This window comes from Phoxinus phoxinus (assembly GCF_949152265.1).
Source record: "Phoxinus phoxinus genome assembly, chromosome: 21".
In the NCBI taxonomy this organism is placed as follows: Eukaryota; Metazoa; Chordata; class Actinopteri; order Cypriniformes; family Leuciscidae; genus Phoxinus; species Phoxinus phoxinus.
This window is the reverse complement of record NC_136896.1, coordinates 24,082,490-24,098,142: the sequence shown is the minus strand read 5'-3', so window position 1 is coordinate 24,098,142 and position 15,653 is coordinate 24,082,490. Positions and strand designations below refer to the sequence as shown.

Here is a 15,653-nt window from a genome sequence, read left to right as displayed (position 1 = left end):
TAGATTATTTTTTTTAACTCTGTAAAGCCTGACATATCTTTGTTTTTAATGGATCAGTTTATTAACTTTAGACAAAAAAACATTTTTCCCGTATCATTTGATTCATCAGTCTTTTATGGCTCATATCGTTTGAAGTAGTGAGAATAAGGAGCTCATACTCAATGAAAACTCAAACATACTCATACTCAAACACCTCAGTTTTATTCAGTCTTTATACAAATCTTCAATTTGTTGCAGTTGCTGATATGTGAGGAATAGGGAGCATTTTTAGAATGATGGTAAAATGCCTTTTACTTTCATAATAAAGCATGTAGTAGATTGTGCACACATTTTTTTCAGCAAAGTTTTGATCGTTGATAATTTAGAGACAATTTAGAGAAATTTGCATATCAAATATGATATGCAAGTAAGATTTATAGGGTTAAATATATTTATACTCATTTTAGTTCTTACATTAAACTTTGTTAAACTTCCTGGCAACAATGACTTTTTGATTTGATTTTTGGAAATAACAAACACATTTTTTTTATACAGCCTTTTACTTTCTGCATTCACTATGGAAATATACTGTGGTGTAATTTGCATATATCTTTGGAATTTATTTTTTATGCAAGAAAAAAAAATTGTAAATTACATTTTAGTCTTTTTAAATTCAGAACGACATGATTGTCTAAATGATGACAGTAAGTAAATATAATAGAAAAGTAATCAAAAATAACAAGAATGAAGCCTGAAATAAAAAAAACCCCTGTGATTTATGGATTTGGCATTTTGTAATCTGGCTCATGAGAGCCCTCGCGGACCCGTCCGAAGCACCCCAGTAACAGATCCACAGCAGTGTTTACTGTTGATGTGATTTCATCCTCTGTTGTGCCCTGCTTTGGGTTCACTTCCACGATGTCTACAGCAGAGAGAAGCCCTGGAGGAAAGTCAAGAAGCCAAATAGTCCATGTAAAATTATCAAGAATGATCATGGTAATGAAATTGCTAAGCAAAAGCCAAACACAAAAACACTGTAATTAGTGGGTCATTTGGCTTTTTAATAGCTGATGCTGATATGTAGAATAATGTAGACTGATTATAATTCATTAAATTAAACTCTTATTATTTTCATTGGTCCGTTTTGAAACTGACACAAGGTGGCGCTAACACATCAGCCAAGTGGGCTGAGTTTTTGGTTAATAATCTTAGAAAGCCCAAAAGCATGCCAGTTTATCAGCCTGTAAATTACATAACCCCTTATTTACACTGCACACGTCTGCGGCGCATTTCGGTTCCGAGAAGGTTTTATTCCGTCCTCCACGCGGTGCCAACTCAAGGGGTCAGTCTCTTTGTGGCAAGCAGGGCAATGCGAGGCAGCGAGTGCTAATGAGCATCACCTGTGCGCCACACCGGTCTCTAGTCCCATGGAGGAGCTCCAGAAGTTTTTATTTTATTTTTATTAAACAAGCAAGCCTAACCCAGGTGAGAAAAATGAATGCAAAAGTGATGTAACATTACTTTCCATAAAAAGTAGTAACGCAATTAATTGCTTTTTAGGGAGTTATGCAATATTGTAACACATTACATTTGAAAGTAAATTTCCCCAACATGGTTTATTAATTAGTTATCTACTTGCATATCCTCGTGTTCTCACCTGTTTGACAGATGTGCTCAGTGATGTAAATCCCCTCTCTATACGTCAGTCCTCCCGCTACAGGTGTGCCTGTTGCAGGGGACACTGATGGGTCCAATGCATCGATGTCAAAACTCAGGTGGATAGGTTTTTTCACCCTGATTCAGAAAGAGCAGTAATGTTTCCACAATAAATATTTAGGCTACTCTTAAGATATTTTGAATAATTATAAAAAAGGAGGAAAGATTCCCAAAGTAACACACTTACTTTGAAAACATGTGATCACATGTCTGCTCCATAACTTTTGCTATTCCAAGTCGATCAACTTCTGTCATGGAGAAGGTTTTGATTCCAAGGTACTTCAGGATATAACTGTTATGTAAAGTATGAGTTGGACTTCATAATGAACACTGAAATTGTGATATAATGCACTCTGTTTTACTTAAAGTCCCCCTGTAGTCAATAATTGTATCCCTTAAAACTCATCTTTGATCACCAAAATGTATTTATTAAACGTTTTTCCTTGGAAAAAAATCTTAATGGCTTAAATGCAATTGATGCCTTAATACCTCAAAATGCACATGTCAGAATGCTGTTCACTGATTGCAGTTCAGCATTTAACACTGTGATAACCTCCAAGCTGATTTCCAAGCTCAGACAGCACCTCGCTCTGTAATTGGATTCTGGATTTTCTGCCTAACAGACGCCGATCTGTTAAGTTAGATAACCTCTCCTCCGCCATCATCACTTTGAACACCGGCGTGCCACAGGGCTGCGTGCTGAGCCCACTTTTGTATTCCCTATAAACCCACGATTGCGTTCCTGTTTATGGTTCCAACACCATAATCAAGTTCGCAGATGACATCACGGTAGGTCTGATCAAAGATGACGATGAGTCAGCCTACAGGGATGAAGTAGAGCACCTGGCAGTGTGGTGTGCCGCCAACAACCTGGAACTAAACACTCAGAAGACCAAGAGATCATTGTAGACTTCAGGCGGGTTGATCTCTAAACCTGGTCTCTAAACACCTCCACCCTTGTCAAAAAGGCACAGCAGCGCCTTTACTTCCTACAGAGCCTTTAAGAAAGCTAACTTGTGTCCCAGGATCCTTGTGGACTTCTATCGCTGTACCATTGAGCGCAAACTAACAAACTGTATCTCTGTGTGGTACGGCAACTGCTCCGTATCTGACCGTAAGGCACTCCAGCGAGTGGTGAAAACTGCCCAAAGGATCACCAGCACTCAGTTACCTACCATTGAGAACATCTACCACAAACGCCGTTTGGGAAGGGCAAGCAACATCAAGAAAGCCTCCCACCCTAACTATGGACTCTTCACCCTCCTTCCATCAGGCAGGCGTTACAGGACCCTACACTCTCGCACCCGTAGGCTTAGGAAGAGCTTCTTCCCCGAGGCTGTGATCCTACTGAATTCCACACCACCTCTCTAATTGCACCTTGCACTGATACTGCACTGTTCATAGTACTACTGACGAACATGTTATGCATGTTTCTGCACTTATCTGTATATTAAACACTATATTTCTGCACTTCTGGTTAGATGCTAACTGCATTTCATTAGCTCTGTACTTGTACTCTGCATAATGACAATAAAGTTGAATCTAATCTAATCTAAAAAACAGCTTGAATGCAACTACACCCTTGTCATCATTTAATATACGCGGTTCTATGAATATGCAAATTAGCCCTGCCTCCACTCACTCACACCAGCTCAAAGTTCCACTCGTTGACGATCACACGTAGACGTGATTGGTTACAAGGTAGTTTGTGACGTTAGAAACACCAGTGATTTCAAACCATGTTTTTGAGACTCTTTGATTCACTGCAGTTTTAAGGAGAAAATAAATAATGGTGTTGACATGAATTTGCATTGTTTGTCTTAAAGCATATTAAAACACCACATAGACATATAAACAACATTAAAAGCTTGATTTGTACCACAGGGGGACTTTAAATTATGTATTATTTTGGACTTTTAATAACATTATAATCTACAAACTTACTGTTCTTCTGGATCCACATCTCGGAGTCCAATGTAGACAATGTCTTTAGCCGCTACACAAGGCTTTAACCATGAGAAATTTGGAATTATGGGAATCTGAGAAAGATTAGAAAAAGCGAAATGTTATCAATGTTTCAAATCATAAAATGCCATGTCAATTAAAGCTAAAAGACTGGAAACTTTTTTTTAAATTGCATAATGCAATTCATATATCTATGATAATCTAATGAGAATTATAAAAGTAAATTGTTACATTCCATTAATGGGAATTTAAGGAGACTTTCTTAAATGTTCATATAAATAATGTCTAATAAAAAAAGAATCATTATGGTTCTAAAAACAAACAGGGTTCATTTTCCTTTTTATTTCTGGCTAAAATGTGACATATGGTTGTGTTTTTGTGAGATTCACCAATGCCTCGTTTCATAAATTTAAAATTTCTTTTAATTTTTTTTCTATGAAGTTAGTTGTTAGTGTTTATTGTTCGACTTCTTAGCATCCATGTGTAGAAGAAGGATATTCACAAAGAGCAGTCAGAACTCCTAAGAGGGATTTCAACAAACTTTTTGAAACACTTAGAAGACTAAAAGTTCAGCCGTTCATTGGTGGATCTCTCCTAGCAAGAGGAACAAATAGGTTTTCACGGTTACTTGGGCTTAATACATGGCTGCAAAAAACCTGAACATAAAAGGAGTGAACTTAATTGACAACTTCAATCTTTTCTGGAGTCCGAGACAACTGTTTAAACAGGATGGCCTCCACCCAAACAAACCTGGTGCTAAAGGACAATATCTACTTCTCCCTCCATCATCCTTCTGCAATGTGTGCCAACGCACTCATCCTGAATGGCACGCACACACACACCTGGACAGAGTTTGAATGACCACAGGACTTCACTTCAGCACCTGAATGGACATGCAGTTGACAAGGACAATGATAACACCACACAGCCACAACAACCTCTGCTCACAGACACAATCTCAGCTGAGCCCTGCCCACAGAGCTCACCACAGACAGACTGTGACGGATTAGAACTGCTCCTAGATTCAGCACCCAAGGGCGACTTTCTGGAAAACAGCCAGGGAAGCCAGGACAACATATTACAGCCTCCGGTAACACCAGAGCAACAGCCCCTCTCACCAGACACATTATCCCTCTCTCCAGCATCTCCACTTCTGTGCTTCTCAGAGAAAATTTAAGAACTGGTGTATGCTGGAACCAAACTATCCCACTCTATTTCTGTGAGGCCCCAGATATCAATCAGAAAGCGGCAAGCCCAATAACTACCAAAGCCTGTGGCCCAGCTTGCCCTCCCCATCCTCCTGTGAGAGCTCTTCAGCATACTATCATCTGAAGATGCTTTGTTTCCATACAAGACTTAAGCCGGGCGCACACTTTGCAATTTTGGACAACAAATTGTGCAAATCCAAAAAGATTCCTCTGATCCTAGGCTAAAATCTGAAGTGTTCACCAACAGCCGATTAATGACCATTGAGATCGAATTTTACCTCCGACGAAATTCTGGCAGTGTCAGAAGATTTGACTCCAGTCCTGCAGAGTGACTTCTCCTACGACGACCGTCAAATTGTCTTCGTTTTTCAAGACTAGCCATTTTATTATTTCTATGTGAAGCACTTTAAAAATTACCATTGTGTATGGAATGTGGTGCATACTGTAAATAAACTTGCCTTTGCTTTATTAGTTTGTTAAGAGTGTGCTAAAGGCAGAGATACTCACACTAGCCATGGACAGGAGGTTAAGATGTTACAGTTGAACATCTCTGTTGGAGTTGACTGTGTAACATATTACACAAACTTTAACACAAGTTGCTGAAATGATTAAAGACCTTAGAGTGCAGTTCATGGATGAGGTAAGACAGCGGTTGTCCGTGAATGTTTCCCGTTGGCGTGGTCAAAGGTGTGTTGATGTCTGCATGTGCGTCCACCCATAAAACACTCAACTCATGTCTTGAGGCGGCATGACCGGCGATCGAACCAATCGCCAAGCTGAAAGAAACAGCAAACATATTGTTGAAAATGAATATGCATAAAGGCTCAATGTTGGTTTGGTGCTTGCAAATGTGATATTTAACAGACCCGAAAGCACACACTCACCTGTGATCTCCTCCCAGCATCACACAAGTGTTGCCATCGCTTTTGACCTTCTGCACAGCTCCGGAGAGCAGCTCATTGGCTCGGCCGACTGCTCTCGGAGACTTCAGCCTGCCAATGGGCTCATCATTGGGAACTTCTTCAAATGTCAGATTCCCATAATCCTTCACTACACAACCTGGGGAGGGACAGAGGGCTTCAAACGAAGTAGCTTTTAAAAAATCTACGAAAATCTTATCTCTATATTTCATGCATGACTGACAATGGATGGGAAATTTATATGTAATTGAAATACATAAATCGTATTTAAAAGGTAGAAAGGCCCATCTCGCCACCTCATATATTTAAACGATTTTTAAACAAAATAAACCACTTTTATAATTTATTTTCACACAAAATCTGTTGCTCCATAAATGTTCAATACAAACATTAATTTTTTTTTCTGCAATCATACACCATGGCAGTAAAAAGCAATTTTTTTTCTTAAGGTGTGCATTTAGCCTGTTGTATACCATATATATACAAGCTGAAGATTTAACATTGACTTATGGTGTTTCAAAAGTGTGCTTATTCAAATATTAAATGAATGATTCAAAAATCTTGAAATGAATATCTAAATAAATGACTCATTTATATTACAGCCTGTCACTGATTTGACTTTTTCCAAACTGTAGAGTTTTCCATTCTACCACCAACTCAAGTTTGGAAGTGACAGCATTAAACATTACTAGGTTTGTTAGAGTTAAGATGTGCAAATACATGCTTCACTTTTATTTAGTAACCCAATCCTCAATATTGAATACACAGAGAAAGGGGAGTGGTACAACGTCAGTGTTACTGCTCCTATGAGATCGCATCTTCTTAGGTAAATAAATAAAGACAACACATGGCAGCACTGATCTACTGTCCCTGTTCATGGCATCAGTCCCTTCAGCTATTTGTTTAAAGTTGTAAAACATTGTGCAATGACAGAGCTATAAACTCTAAAAAAATGCTGGGTTGTTACAACCCAAAATTGGGCCAAATATGGACAAACCCAACCGTTGGGTTAACACTTTAATTCAAAAACAACCCAGCAATTTTTATAGTGTACAGGCCCAGAAGAAATGAAGCATTTAAAGCTCTTTTTAAAATGGCAATGATGAATATTGACTGCATGGTGAACACAGCCTAAATTCTTAAAATACACATTAGGTACTGTGTCAACAAATAAAATAAAAAACATTTTATCATTAAGATTTAGGTGAATGTGTAAAAGAATATAAGTTGTCTAGCTTTTTTTTAGATACTAAAGGATTAGGCACAATGGATTTTTTTTTAAAATCACATTTGACCTAACATTTCATGCAGTTTATTTATTTGTCCTCAGCATATTCAATATGAATGTATAATGATATTAAATTGAAAGCAAAAATTGTTGCTTCAAATATTTTAGATGCATTATACTGTACTGAAATATTGCTAAGTAGTGTAAATATCAGGAGGTGTAGTGGTGTAGTAGTGGCACCTTGCCCTTTAAGTTTCTGCACCAATCCAGCAGCTCGAATGAGGTCTGCTCCTCTCTGCACACCATCCCTCTGCTGCAGTAACAGGCAATAACATGAGCACTAGACCAGCACCATACTGCACCATGCGTGCATTTACATGCAAACATATCATTTTTCATTCGTGAATATCATTATTTTAAACGAGAAAAGGACTTTTGGCCTTTATATCTCACCTGTCCTTTAGAGAAAGGCGCACCTATTATGCCCACACTGTGCTGATGATGGAGGTCTCTCCTGAATATGGGGAAAGCGGCTCTTAATCCGCCGAAGCGCTTCATCACTGTTACAGTGTCTCCAGCAGCAGTCTGGAATAAAGCGGCTCAAATCCAAGCAGATTACAGGACGAGTGACGACACGCTGGCCGGTGGCAGTCATTGGGCTGCTCGCGCTGTTCTCGATTAACCTTTTTTTTCGGTTTTGGACAAGAAAAGTAAATGGGAAAGAACTCGTTTGAGAAGCCGCAGTCGCCTAATTTGCATAGAACGTGGTTAATTAATGAAGCGATTGAGAAAATATGAACTTTTCTATTAACCCTTTCATGCATGAATCATGATATCCTGAGTCAGGATTTTTTTCCTATGTGTTTTTATTGCTCTTAGGGCATGGAAAATAAGATTTGATTTTTTTAACACATTTTTCAAAGATATTTTCAGATGTCCACTTGAGTGGACAGCATGCGTTTACTGAAGAGATACTGTAGGCCTATTAAACATAATACAGTAATAACACAGCAATATTGTATGTATTTCACAAACCAATCAATAAAATGATATAAAATCATGTGAAAAGTATAATATAGTATAATATAATATATAGAGAGGTTGATGTGCAACTATGCCATCCAAACCCGTGCAAATTCAAGAAAATGCTTTTTTTAACAGCTGTCCACTGTAGTGACCTCTATGCATGAAAGGGTTAAGGATCAAGAAAATACATTTTACTATAGGTTATATCATATATTTATGATCTCCATCTTATTAAGGTTTATTATTTTATTAAGCCATTTGAAGTTATATGAAGTATATAGGGGTAAATTCAGAGTGATTGGGACACCTTTTGCCATTGAGATGACTTGGAAAAGTGCCCCAATCAACCTGAATTCAGCCCTATTTATTTTGGCTCAAGTGTACAATGTTTGTATTAAGTATTTTTATTAGTTAATATTTAAGAATTTTTTAAAAACATTATTTTCCGAAATCATATGCAGTTCATATTAAGTGGCTACACAGAATATTATTAACATTTATTTGTCACATTACAAAATTGTTTAAAATTAAGAGAGAGCAGTTTTATAATAAAAAAACTGTTACTACACCTCAGATGAATGTATCCTTATCTGTAGATTTAATCTTAAAAATTTGATGTTAAAATACAATTTATTTTACAGTCATTTTCCACCTGTACATACTATGTAACAATAACTGGGTTATAACAGTAACACTTTATATAACCAAGTATTGGGTAGCAAGCAAGTGATTAGATAGAATAGGTTTAGGGATAGGTTAGTACCTAGTTATAACGGTTACACTATTTTAAGGTGTCATTGTTAGTGTGATTATATATTTAAGTACGGAGTAATATTAATGAACACGTACTTACTCCTGGGTTAGGGTAGGATTAGGTTGAGGTTTAATTGCATGTATGCATAATTTGCTGTTATTACTATGGTAAGTACATGTAACGTATGTAACAAGGACACTGTAAAATACATTAGTTTCACACTAGCAAGTAGCCTACACTGTACAGTGACCACATTGCATATATAGGTTACATTCAGTTGTTATATACGGTATATTATTATGCCTTTGGTCCATTGCCTTTGAATAAACTATGAAAAAGTAAGGGATCAAAAGAAACCGTAACCCTTTCTCATCTAAGTTAAAGATCGCATCATAGTAAATAAGACAAAACATATAACTGATTGATATAATTAAAAGTCAAGGCTGATGCTATGTCATTTATAGCATTAGTTGCATTTGGTTCATATTGGCCAGGCATTTTGAAGTCATTGTTTCTTTTTAGTTTCACATCATTGTTTTACAATAACATGCAAAAAGATTTTTATGTAGGTATATGAGGCACATTATATTCACAGGTGTTCCAGAAAGATAGAACCACACTGAACAGGCAGCTTAGATCTGAATATGTATGCATGCCAGAGATATTAAATGTGTAACCCATTAAAACTGTATTGTTAATGTGAGCAATGAGCATATTGCTCAACCTGAACTTTCACTGAACCCACTGTCCCCCACCCCCCACTTTAATCAAACACAAATGCACATTTCCCAGGCTCATCTTTTTATGATATTCAGATTTTAGAGAAAGATCAGTTTGCATTACAAAGTGTCATTCAATGCCATAAAACCATTCTTTCAAAAAATTAGACTAACATCATGTGTCGTTTTTATATAACATTAGAAAAAGCATGTGGTATCCAGTGATTTTACATTGCCCTGTGCCCCAAAATGCTCATGCAGATGTCAAAGGTAGGACAGGTCAAACCGGCAGTGAGGTGATAAAGTGTGCTGTGGAACCGGCGGGCAGACTGACCCATGTTCTAGCCGAACAGTTCATCGGTAAATATTATGTAAGAATAATGAATGCACACTCAGAGGGTGTGAGAAGCGCCTGTGATGGTGTGAAAGTCTTGGGACTCTAAAAGTAGCTCTGCAGTGATTCACCGAGGACAGACTCCATTTCATGAATAACCTTCTGCACCTGGTGCTCAACTTCCTCACATTCATCTGTAAAACAAGGAAGAATATTCCTGACTGTTAAAGAAACGTTATGAAAATGACAGACTTAAGTGTTCTGAAAACACAACTCAACGCAGCAACATAGATAACACGAAGTTACAGAATCATGTGAGCTCATTTGATTAAATATTGATGTAATGTTCTTACCCTCCATGAGTTCAGCCAGGAATGGGATGGTCTCTGGCAGAAGAGCCATGTAGTTCTCCTTCAGCTTGCTTGCCAACTCCAGCAACATGACAAGTGCAGAGAAACGCACCTGAAAAGAAATGCCAACATGGACATTTATTTTCACTTCTACACTATATTCAACCGCTCGTTCTGTGCATCATACGCCATTTCTGTCACTGCACATGCACAGAACTTTCCAGTTTTTGTTTTCAATCCGATCAAGTGTTTACATGTCCTATCAAACGGATTAGAAAGGGTTTAACCCACCCCTTACAATCCAAATGAAAATTTAACCAATTCATTACATTTATTTTGACTGTGCAACTAGTCCATTAAGAAAGGCATTATTATTTCTTTAAAGCAACTTACAAATTACAATGGACTAAATGCAATTTTGAAAGAAGGTATCAGTACTGTCCTTATTCACAAATATGAATTTCAATACCAATTTTCATAATTGATTTTTGGACACTGTAAATTGGTACCACACACACTGGCACATAATTTGAGCACTGTATTTTTACATTTATCACACTCAAGAATCTGCATACCTTGGGTGAACTGTGACGCATCTTAAGCAGAATCTGATAATTGAGAACTTTCCACTGAGAGTCGTCTCCCATGGCGACAGCAAACTGGGCGATACAAGGCACCAAATGTTTGGTAATGTGGGTCTTGTAGATCTCATCTCCTCCTAGCATGTTCTCCAACTTCAGACACATGAAAACAAATTCATTAGACACCACAATGTCAGGAAAAACCTTTATACCAATACTAAGTTTTGATCCAAGTTTTTCCAAGTTAAAAGTATTTTAACAAATATATACATGTATCTGCAAAAGTCAAATTAACCAATAATCTTTTTAGAGCTGTATCAACTTTGACAGTCATTAGGGTCTTCAGAAGTCAAACTCGGTCCTGGAGGGCCACTGTCCTGCAATTTAGCTCAACACACCTGCCTGGAAGTTTCTAGTAAGAGCATGATTAGCTGTTCAGCTGTTTGAGGTTGGAGCTGAACTGTGCAGGACAGTGATAGAGATGTGATGGTGAGGAAATTCTCCCACCAGTTAATCGATGCGTGACAACACCAGTAATACCGGTACCATCGTTGGAGTTTTCCCCTCTTTTTCCAAAATCGCTTACGGTGCACAGCAAGCGTTTTCAATTAATTTCTATGGAAGCTCAACTCAACAGTTAATAGAAATTAACTGAAAATGCTCGCTCTTCTCCACGGCAGTTGACACGCACCGTTATGAATGCCTGTGCGGCAGTGCGCATTTAACTTTTGACTTCGCATTTAACTTCATTATTATTCTTAATGAAAACCACAACAACCACAAAAACAAACTCGCTTAGATTACGCTTTAAAACCAATCTTCCGTCATTCAAGAGTGAGGCGAAATAAGCTGAAAACTGACTCCTGCTGCTGAGCTGTGCCACTTGTTTGGCTTACGCTGAATTGAGCAGACGTGTTCAGTTTTTAAATTGTGGTGTCTGTTCTCTAACTGAACTAAATTATTTTTATTACTATAAAGAAATTGGAGGGGGGGCGGTGCCGCGGTGGACCTGCTGCGATAGACAGTGGCCCTCCAGAAGCAGGATTGGACACCCCTGATTACAGGCATCCTCTTTGTGATTTCATTTCTTGTTTTATGGTTTTCTTGCCACCTGACAACATGTTGGTTAAACCAGCATTTACAACCCCGGTCCTTGAGGCACACCAACAATACACATTTTGGTTGTCCCCCTGACCTTTGCAAGAAATCCAGCCTTTTGATGATCTCAAGAAAGTTACCATAGATAGTCTTTTTTTTTTTTTACTTTAAGCCCGATAAATATCAAATTGAATTTAAATTCAGAAGCTGAAAACAGGTCCATCATTGATGAGATGTATTTAAGTCACTGTCCACATAAATTAAAATGAGTATGCATTTTTTAATCAATTATGAAATTGATTATCCAACAGATTATCCAATAACTTTGTTTATTTTATAACACATTGCGATGGAATAACACAGGAATAGATTGTAGTTCTTAATACATTCAATTTATGTGCTACACTGACCTGATCCACCAGGGGCACCAGCAGAGCATCAGCCCTTTCCTTACTGAGGAAGCGCTGAGTGTCATAGAGGAAGATCTTGTGGAGGCAGTCCAACACATACTGCAGCAGCTGGCTACTCTTTGTCACGTTATTATCATCATCATCATCATCATCATCGTCGTCGTCGTCATCATCTGAATCAAAGAAGGCTTTGTCTACAGACAAAAAGGGTGGAGGTCAAAGCAAATTACATAATTTAAAAATAAATGTGTGAAGAAAAATTACTGAATCAGAACTTCATACAAACATATTTCAGACTACCTGTGTGGGAAATGTTGAGCTGCTGCAGTAGATCAGAAAAGGGTTTGACCAGCTGCCCAGCAAACAACACAAACAGTCCTTTGAGTTTGTCTGCGATACGGTCTGCCAGTCTGTAGAACGTCAATAGCCGGTCTTTAGAAGCGCCATCAATCTTTGACCAGTCAAACAACTGCAGAAAAAGTAAAAAGGAGATTTAATCAGCATGCATTTACACTTCAAAAGTTCTTGAAAGTAACTTACAAGTACATATTGAGCTTTTGACAATTACTATAAGTGTCTAAGAATCTATTTTTGACTAATGAATCGTCCAATTTATTGGCTACTACCGTGCCTACTTGGATGAAAGGCTGGGTATTGACACAGATTTCATGAATTGATACAATTCTGATTCACAAGCTCTTGATTCAATTCTGATAATTTTGATTAAATATAGATTCAGTTGGATATTTACCAAGAACAGTGCGTCAATTTTTAACCAATCTTCAAACTAGTGTTGTTACAGGATCCACAATTCCAATAGTTGGCACCAATACCAGTAATATTTTATGGTTTTCAGAACCAATTTTGGTACCGTAGCAAAAACTGTTGGAACTATTTTACCATTTTATTTACCTATTTGAAAATAAAACATTTAAATAAAGTTCATTATGATGATAATCATAAATAAATAATACATTTAAACTAGTGCTGTCGAATCAATTAATCGCAATGAATCACATCCAACAAAAGTTTGTTTACATAATATGTGTGTGTGTGTGTGTGTGTGAAAAACAAAGCTTTATTCAAATTGTATAAGGTTTATAAGAAAGTGAGCAAAGAATGCTTCTTTTATAATCACTGAAGCTGTCAATCACTAAGTTCAGCACCTGCTCACTGTATCTACACTCCTGCGAAAACTCCCACTATAATCAAAAAAGCTGTCTACACAGCACAATGAATCTCTTATTTACATCAAGTTTGCACTTGCTGGTAATATGATCCAGTCTCATGATCTGATTTATGTTTATCATAATATAATGTGTAATGCAAGTTATGTTTCTGTTATATTTCTCTGCACTCATACATTTATGCCTGTCTTTATGCCTGCTGTAATGTTTATTGGGCTTACTATTGTAAAGTGACCTTGAGTTTGTAGAAAGGCGCTATATAAAATAAACGTATTAATATTAATAATGAAAGAACTCGAAACCATACAATTAATTAAAACTCCAGTGTTTTGAGCAGTGTTGAGAGAATTTGGACAAACTTAAAACACCACTGATTGTGTTCACTCGCTCAATAGATATGTCTGTAATTGGCTTGTAGTCGTCTGTAATGTTCAATGCTTCAAAAACACTTTGTAAATAGAAACCTTTAACGATCTTCACAGAGCGCTTACACCGATACATGTGGGAGCATTTGAAAGCAGCCGCTACCGAATATACCCAGTGTTACCTGTACTGCAGAAATGCTGGTATCATCACATTTTTAACATTTCAGTACTGACTTGGTCATTTTGACAACCCTATCTCAAACCAATCCTCATTTTCAGACTAAGGAAAACAAGCTCTCAACTAATGCGGTTAACAATGCAGGGAACACTGTCAGTTGGTACATTACTATAATATTAAAGGCTAAAATTGACAGTCCAAATTAAACTTTTTATATAAACTTTTTAATAATGAAAGTATGTTTTTCAAAAAGTAATTAATATGTAACGTAGTGCAAATATTTAACAAAACAACTCTCTAGAATTTACTAACAAGCTTAGGACATAATGGGTTTCCAAATCCAAAATGATTCTTTAAGCAGTGTGTTGAAAGAGCCCATTACTGGTATTCTTTATGCATCTAAAAATAAAAAGAAGTGGTCTTAAGTTATTAGAGGATGTCTTTTCACACTAAACAGTAGATGCTTACCTTGAAGAAGAGAGGCCTGAAAGTGACTTCTGAAAGTTTCATAACCATCACTAGCAGACAGTCAAACACATAGCCCTCAATTTCACCGGTCTTCTTTAGATCTCCCTATTAAATCAAGTTATATTAGTAATCATAAAGTGCACTTATTTAAAAAATAACATTGAAACAGGGGTGTGCAGTACCTGGCAATGCTGGGCACGGAAATCAAGAGCAGACAGGAAAAAGGAAGTGAGCTCTGACTGATGATTGTTGAGTTGGTCTTTTTCCATGTGAGTGATGTGTTCCTTCAGGATAGTCATCAGTGGACCAAGACGTTTCTGCAACAGGTAAGAGAAGGGAATCAGCTGAGAATTAAACTAGTAATAACACAAGGATTTCAGTTTGTTGAGATTTGTGCGATTTTGTGGCAGTTATCTTTTAGAATTTTATGGAAACATTTTTATAATTAGGATATGACAAACATGTATGGCAGTAGTCGTACGACAGAAAAAAAAGCAAAATGCAGAAAGTTGTTAATTTTTTTTCTTTACAGATAAACTTTTTTAAAAGCTGTTATTTTTATTTTAGTTATTAAAATAAGAACAAAGCAGCAAATTAAAAACCATAGGACAAAGATAGTTTCTGAACTTTTTTTCTCTCCAGGTAGGCTAAAATACAAAATATTACAGAAACAGAATAAATGTAAAATAAGACACTACACAGTCTTCACATGAATTAAACATACTGATTCCTTATTAAAGTAGTCCTTCATTGTCATTGTAACCTGTACAATGACATTTTTTTTAAAGTGCCAAACAGTTAGTGCATCAGTAAATCAATATCAATCAATAAAAATTAAATAAAATAAAAAATCCTCCCCATCTTATTGGAGATACACACACATACCACCATTCATTTTATGAATGTTTTTTTTATGGCATTAAGGGTGGTTATTGCTGTTGGATAACAACTGTTTTTAAGTCTGTTTGTTCTTGATTTGATTGTCCTGATTAATTTGATTAAAGCTACTAAAGTTATTTAGATTAGTAAAGTTTAGTTAGGTATTTTGTAAAGTCTTAGTAAGAATGTTAGGCTGCTTTCACTTAAAGGAACACTCCGACTTTTTGGGACTTTAGGCTATTCAACTTATCCCCCAGAGTTAGATAAGTCCATAAATACCTTTTTCAT

General features: G+C 36.8%; 2 protein-coding genes across 3 annotated transcripts in view; both read right to left on the bottom strand.

Moving 5' to 3' along the window:
* Positions 1-183: 183 nt before the first annotated feature.
* On the bottom strand, positions 184-7,766 carry arg1 (arginase 1). Of its 2 annotated transcripts, none has more exons than XM_079596165.1 (8): positions 7,470-7,766; positions 7,257-7,329; positions 5,753-5,927; positions 5,485-5,644; positions 3,640-3,734; positions 1,883-1,987; positions 1,637-1,773; positions 184-919 (listed from the first exon to the last, which is right to left on the bottom strand). In XM_079596165.1, the coding sequence occupies exons 1-8, from the start codon at positions 7,572-7,574 to the stop codon at positions 756-758; spliced, it is 1,014 nt and encodes a 337-aa protein (XP_079452291.1). In that variant the 5' UTR covers positions 7,575-7,766; the 3' UTR covers positions 184-755. The 2 variants fall into 2 exon arrangements, with proteins under 2 accessions (XP_079452291.1, XP_079452292.1); XM_079596166.1 differs by having other exon boundaries at positions 185-919; positions 7,257-7,326; positions 7,470-7,612.
* Positions 7,767-8,618: 852 nt separating this feature from the next.
* Positions 8,619-15,653, bottom strand: part of heatr1 (HEAT repeat containing 1) — a 33,096-nt gene continuing 26,061 nt past the window's right edge. The window contains exons 39-45 of the mRNA XM_079595437.1: positions 14,669-14,803; positions 14,487-14,591; positions 12,589-12,757; positions 12,289-12,482; positions 10,775-10,933; positions 10,203-10,311; positions 8,619-10,043 (exon numbers count right to left, since the gene is read on the bottom strand). Of these exons, the coding sequence (XP_079451563.1) occupies positions 9,955-10,043; positions 10,203-10,311; positions 10,775-10,933; positions 12,289-12,482; positions 12,589-12,757; positions 14,487-14,591; positions 14,669-14,803 (960 nt within the window). The 3' untranslated portion in view covers positions 8,619-9,954. The remainder of the gene's footprint in view (positions 10,044-10,202; positions 10,312-10,774; positions 10,934-12,288; positions 12,483-12,588; positions 12,758-14,486; positions 14,592-14,668; positions 14,804-15,653) is intronic.

Excerpts from the sequence above, each read along its gene's own strand:
- arg1 (XM_079596165.1), bottom strand. The coding sequence starts at position 7,574 with ATGAAGCGCTTCGGCGGATTAAGAGCCGCTTTCCCCATATTCAGGAGA. Across the intron at positions 5,645-5,752 it reads ATGCTGGGAGGAGATCACAG|CTTGGCGATTGGTTCGATCG; the intron begins GTGAGTGTGTGC and ends TGTTTCTTTCAG. Across the intron at positions 920-1,636 it reads TGAGCACATCTGTCAAACAG|GGCTTCTCTCTGCTGTAGAC; the intron begins GTGAGAACACGA and ends ACTTTCCTCCAG.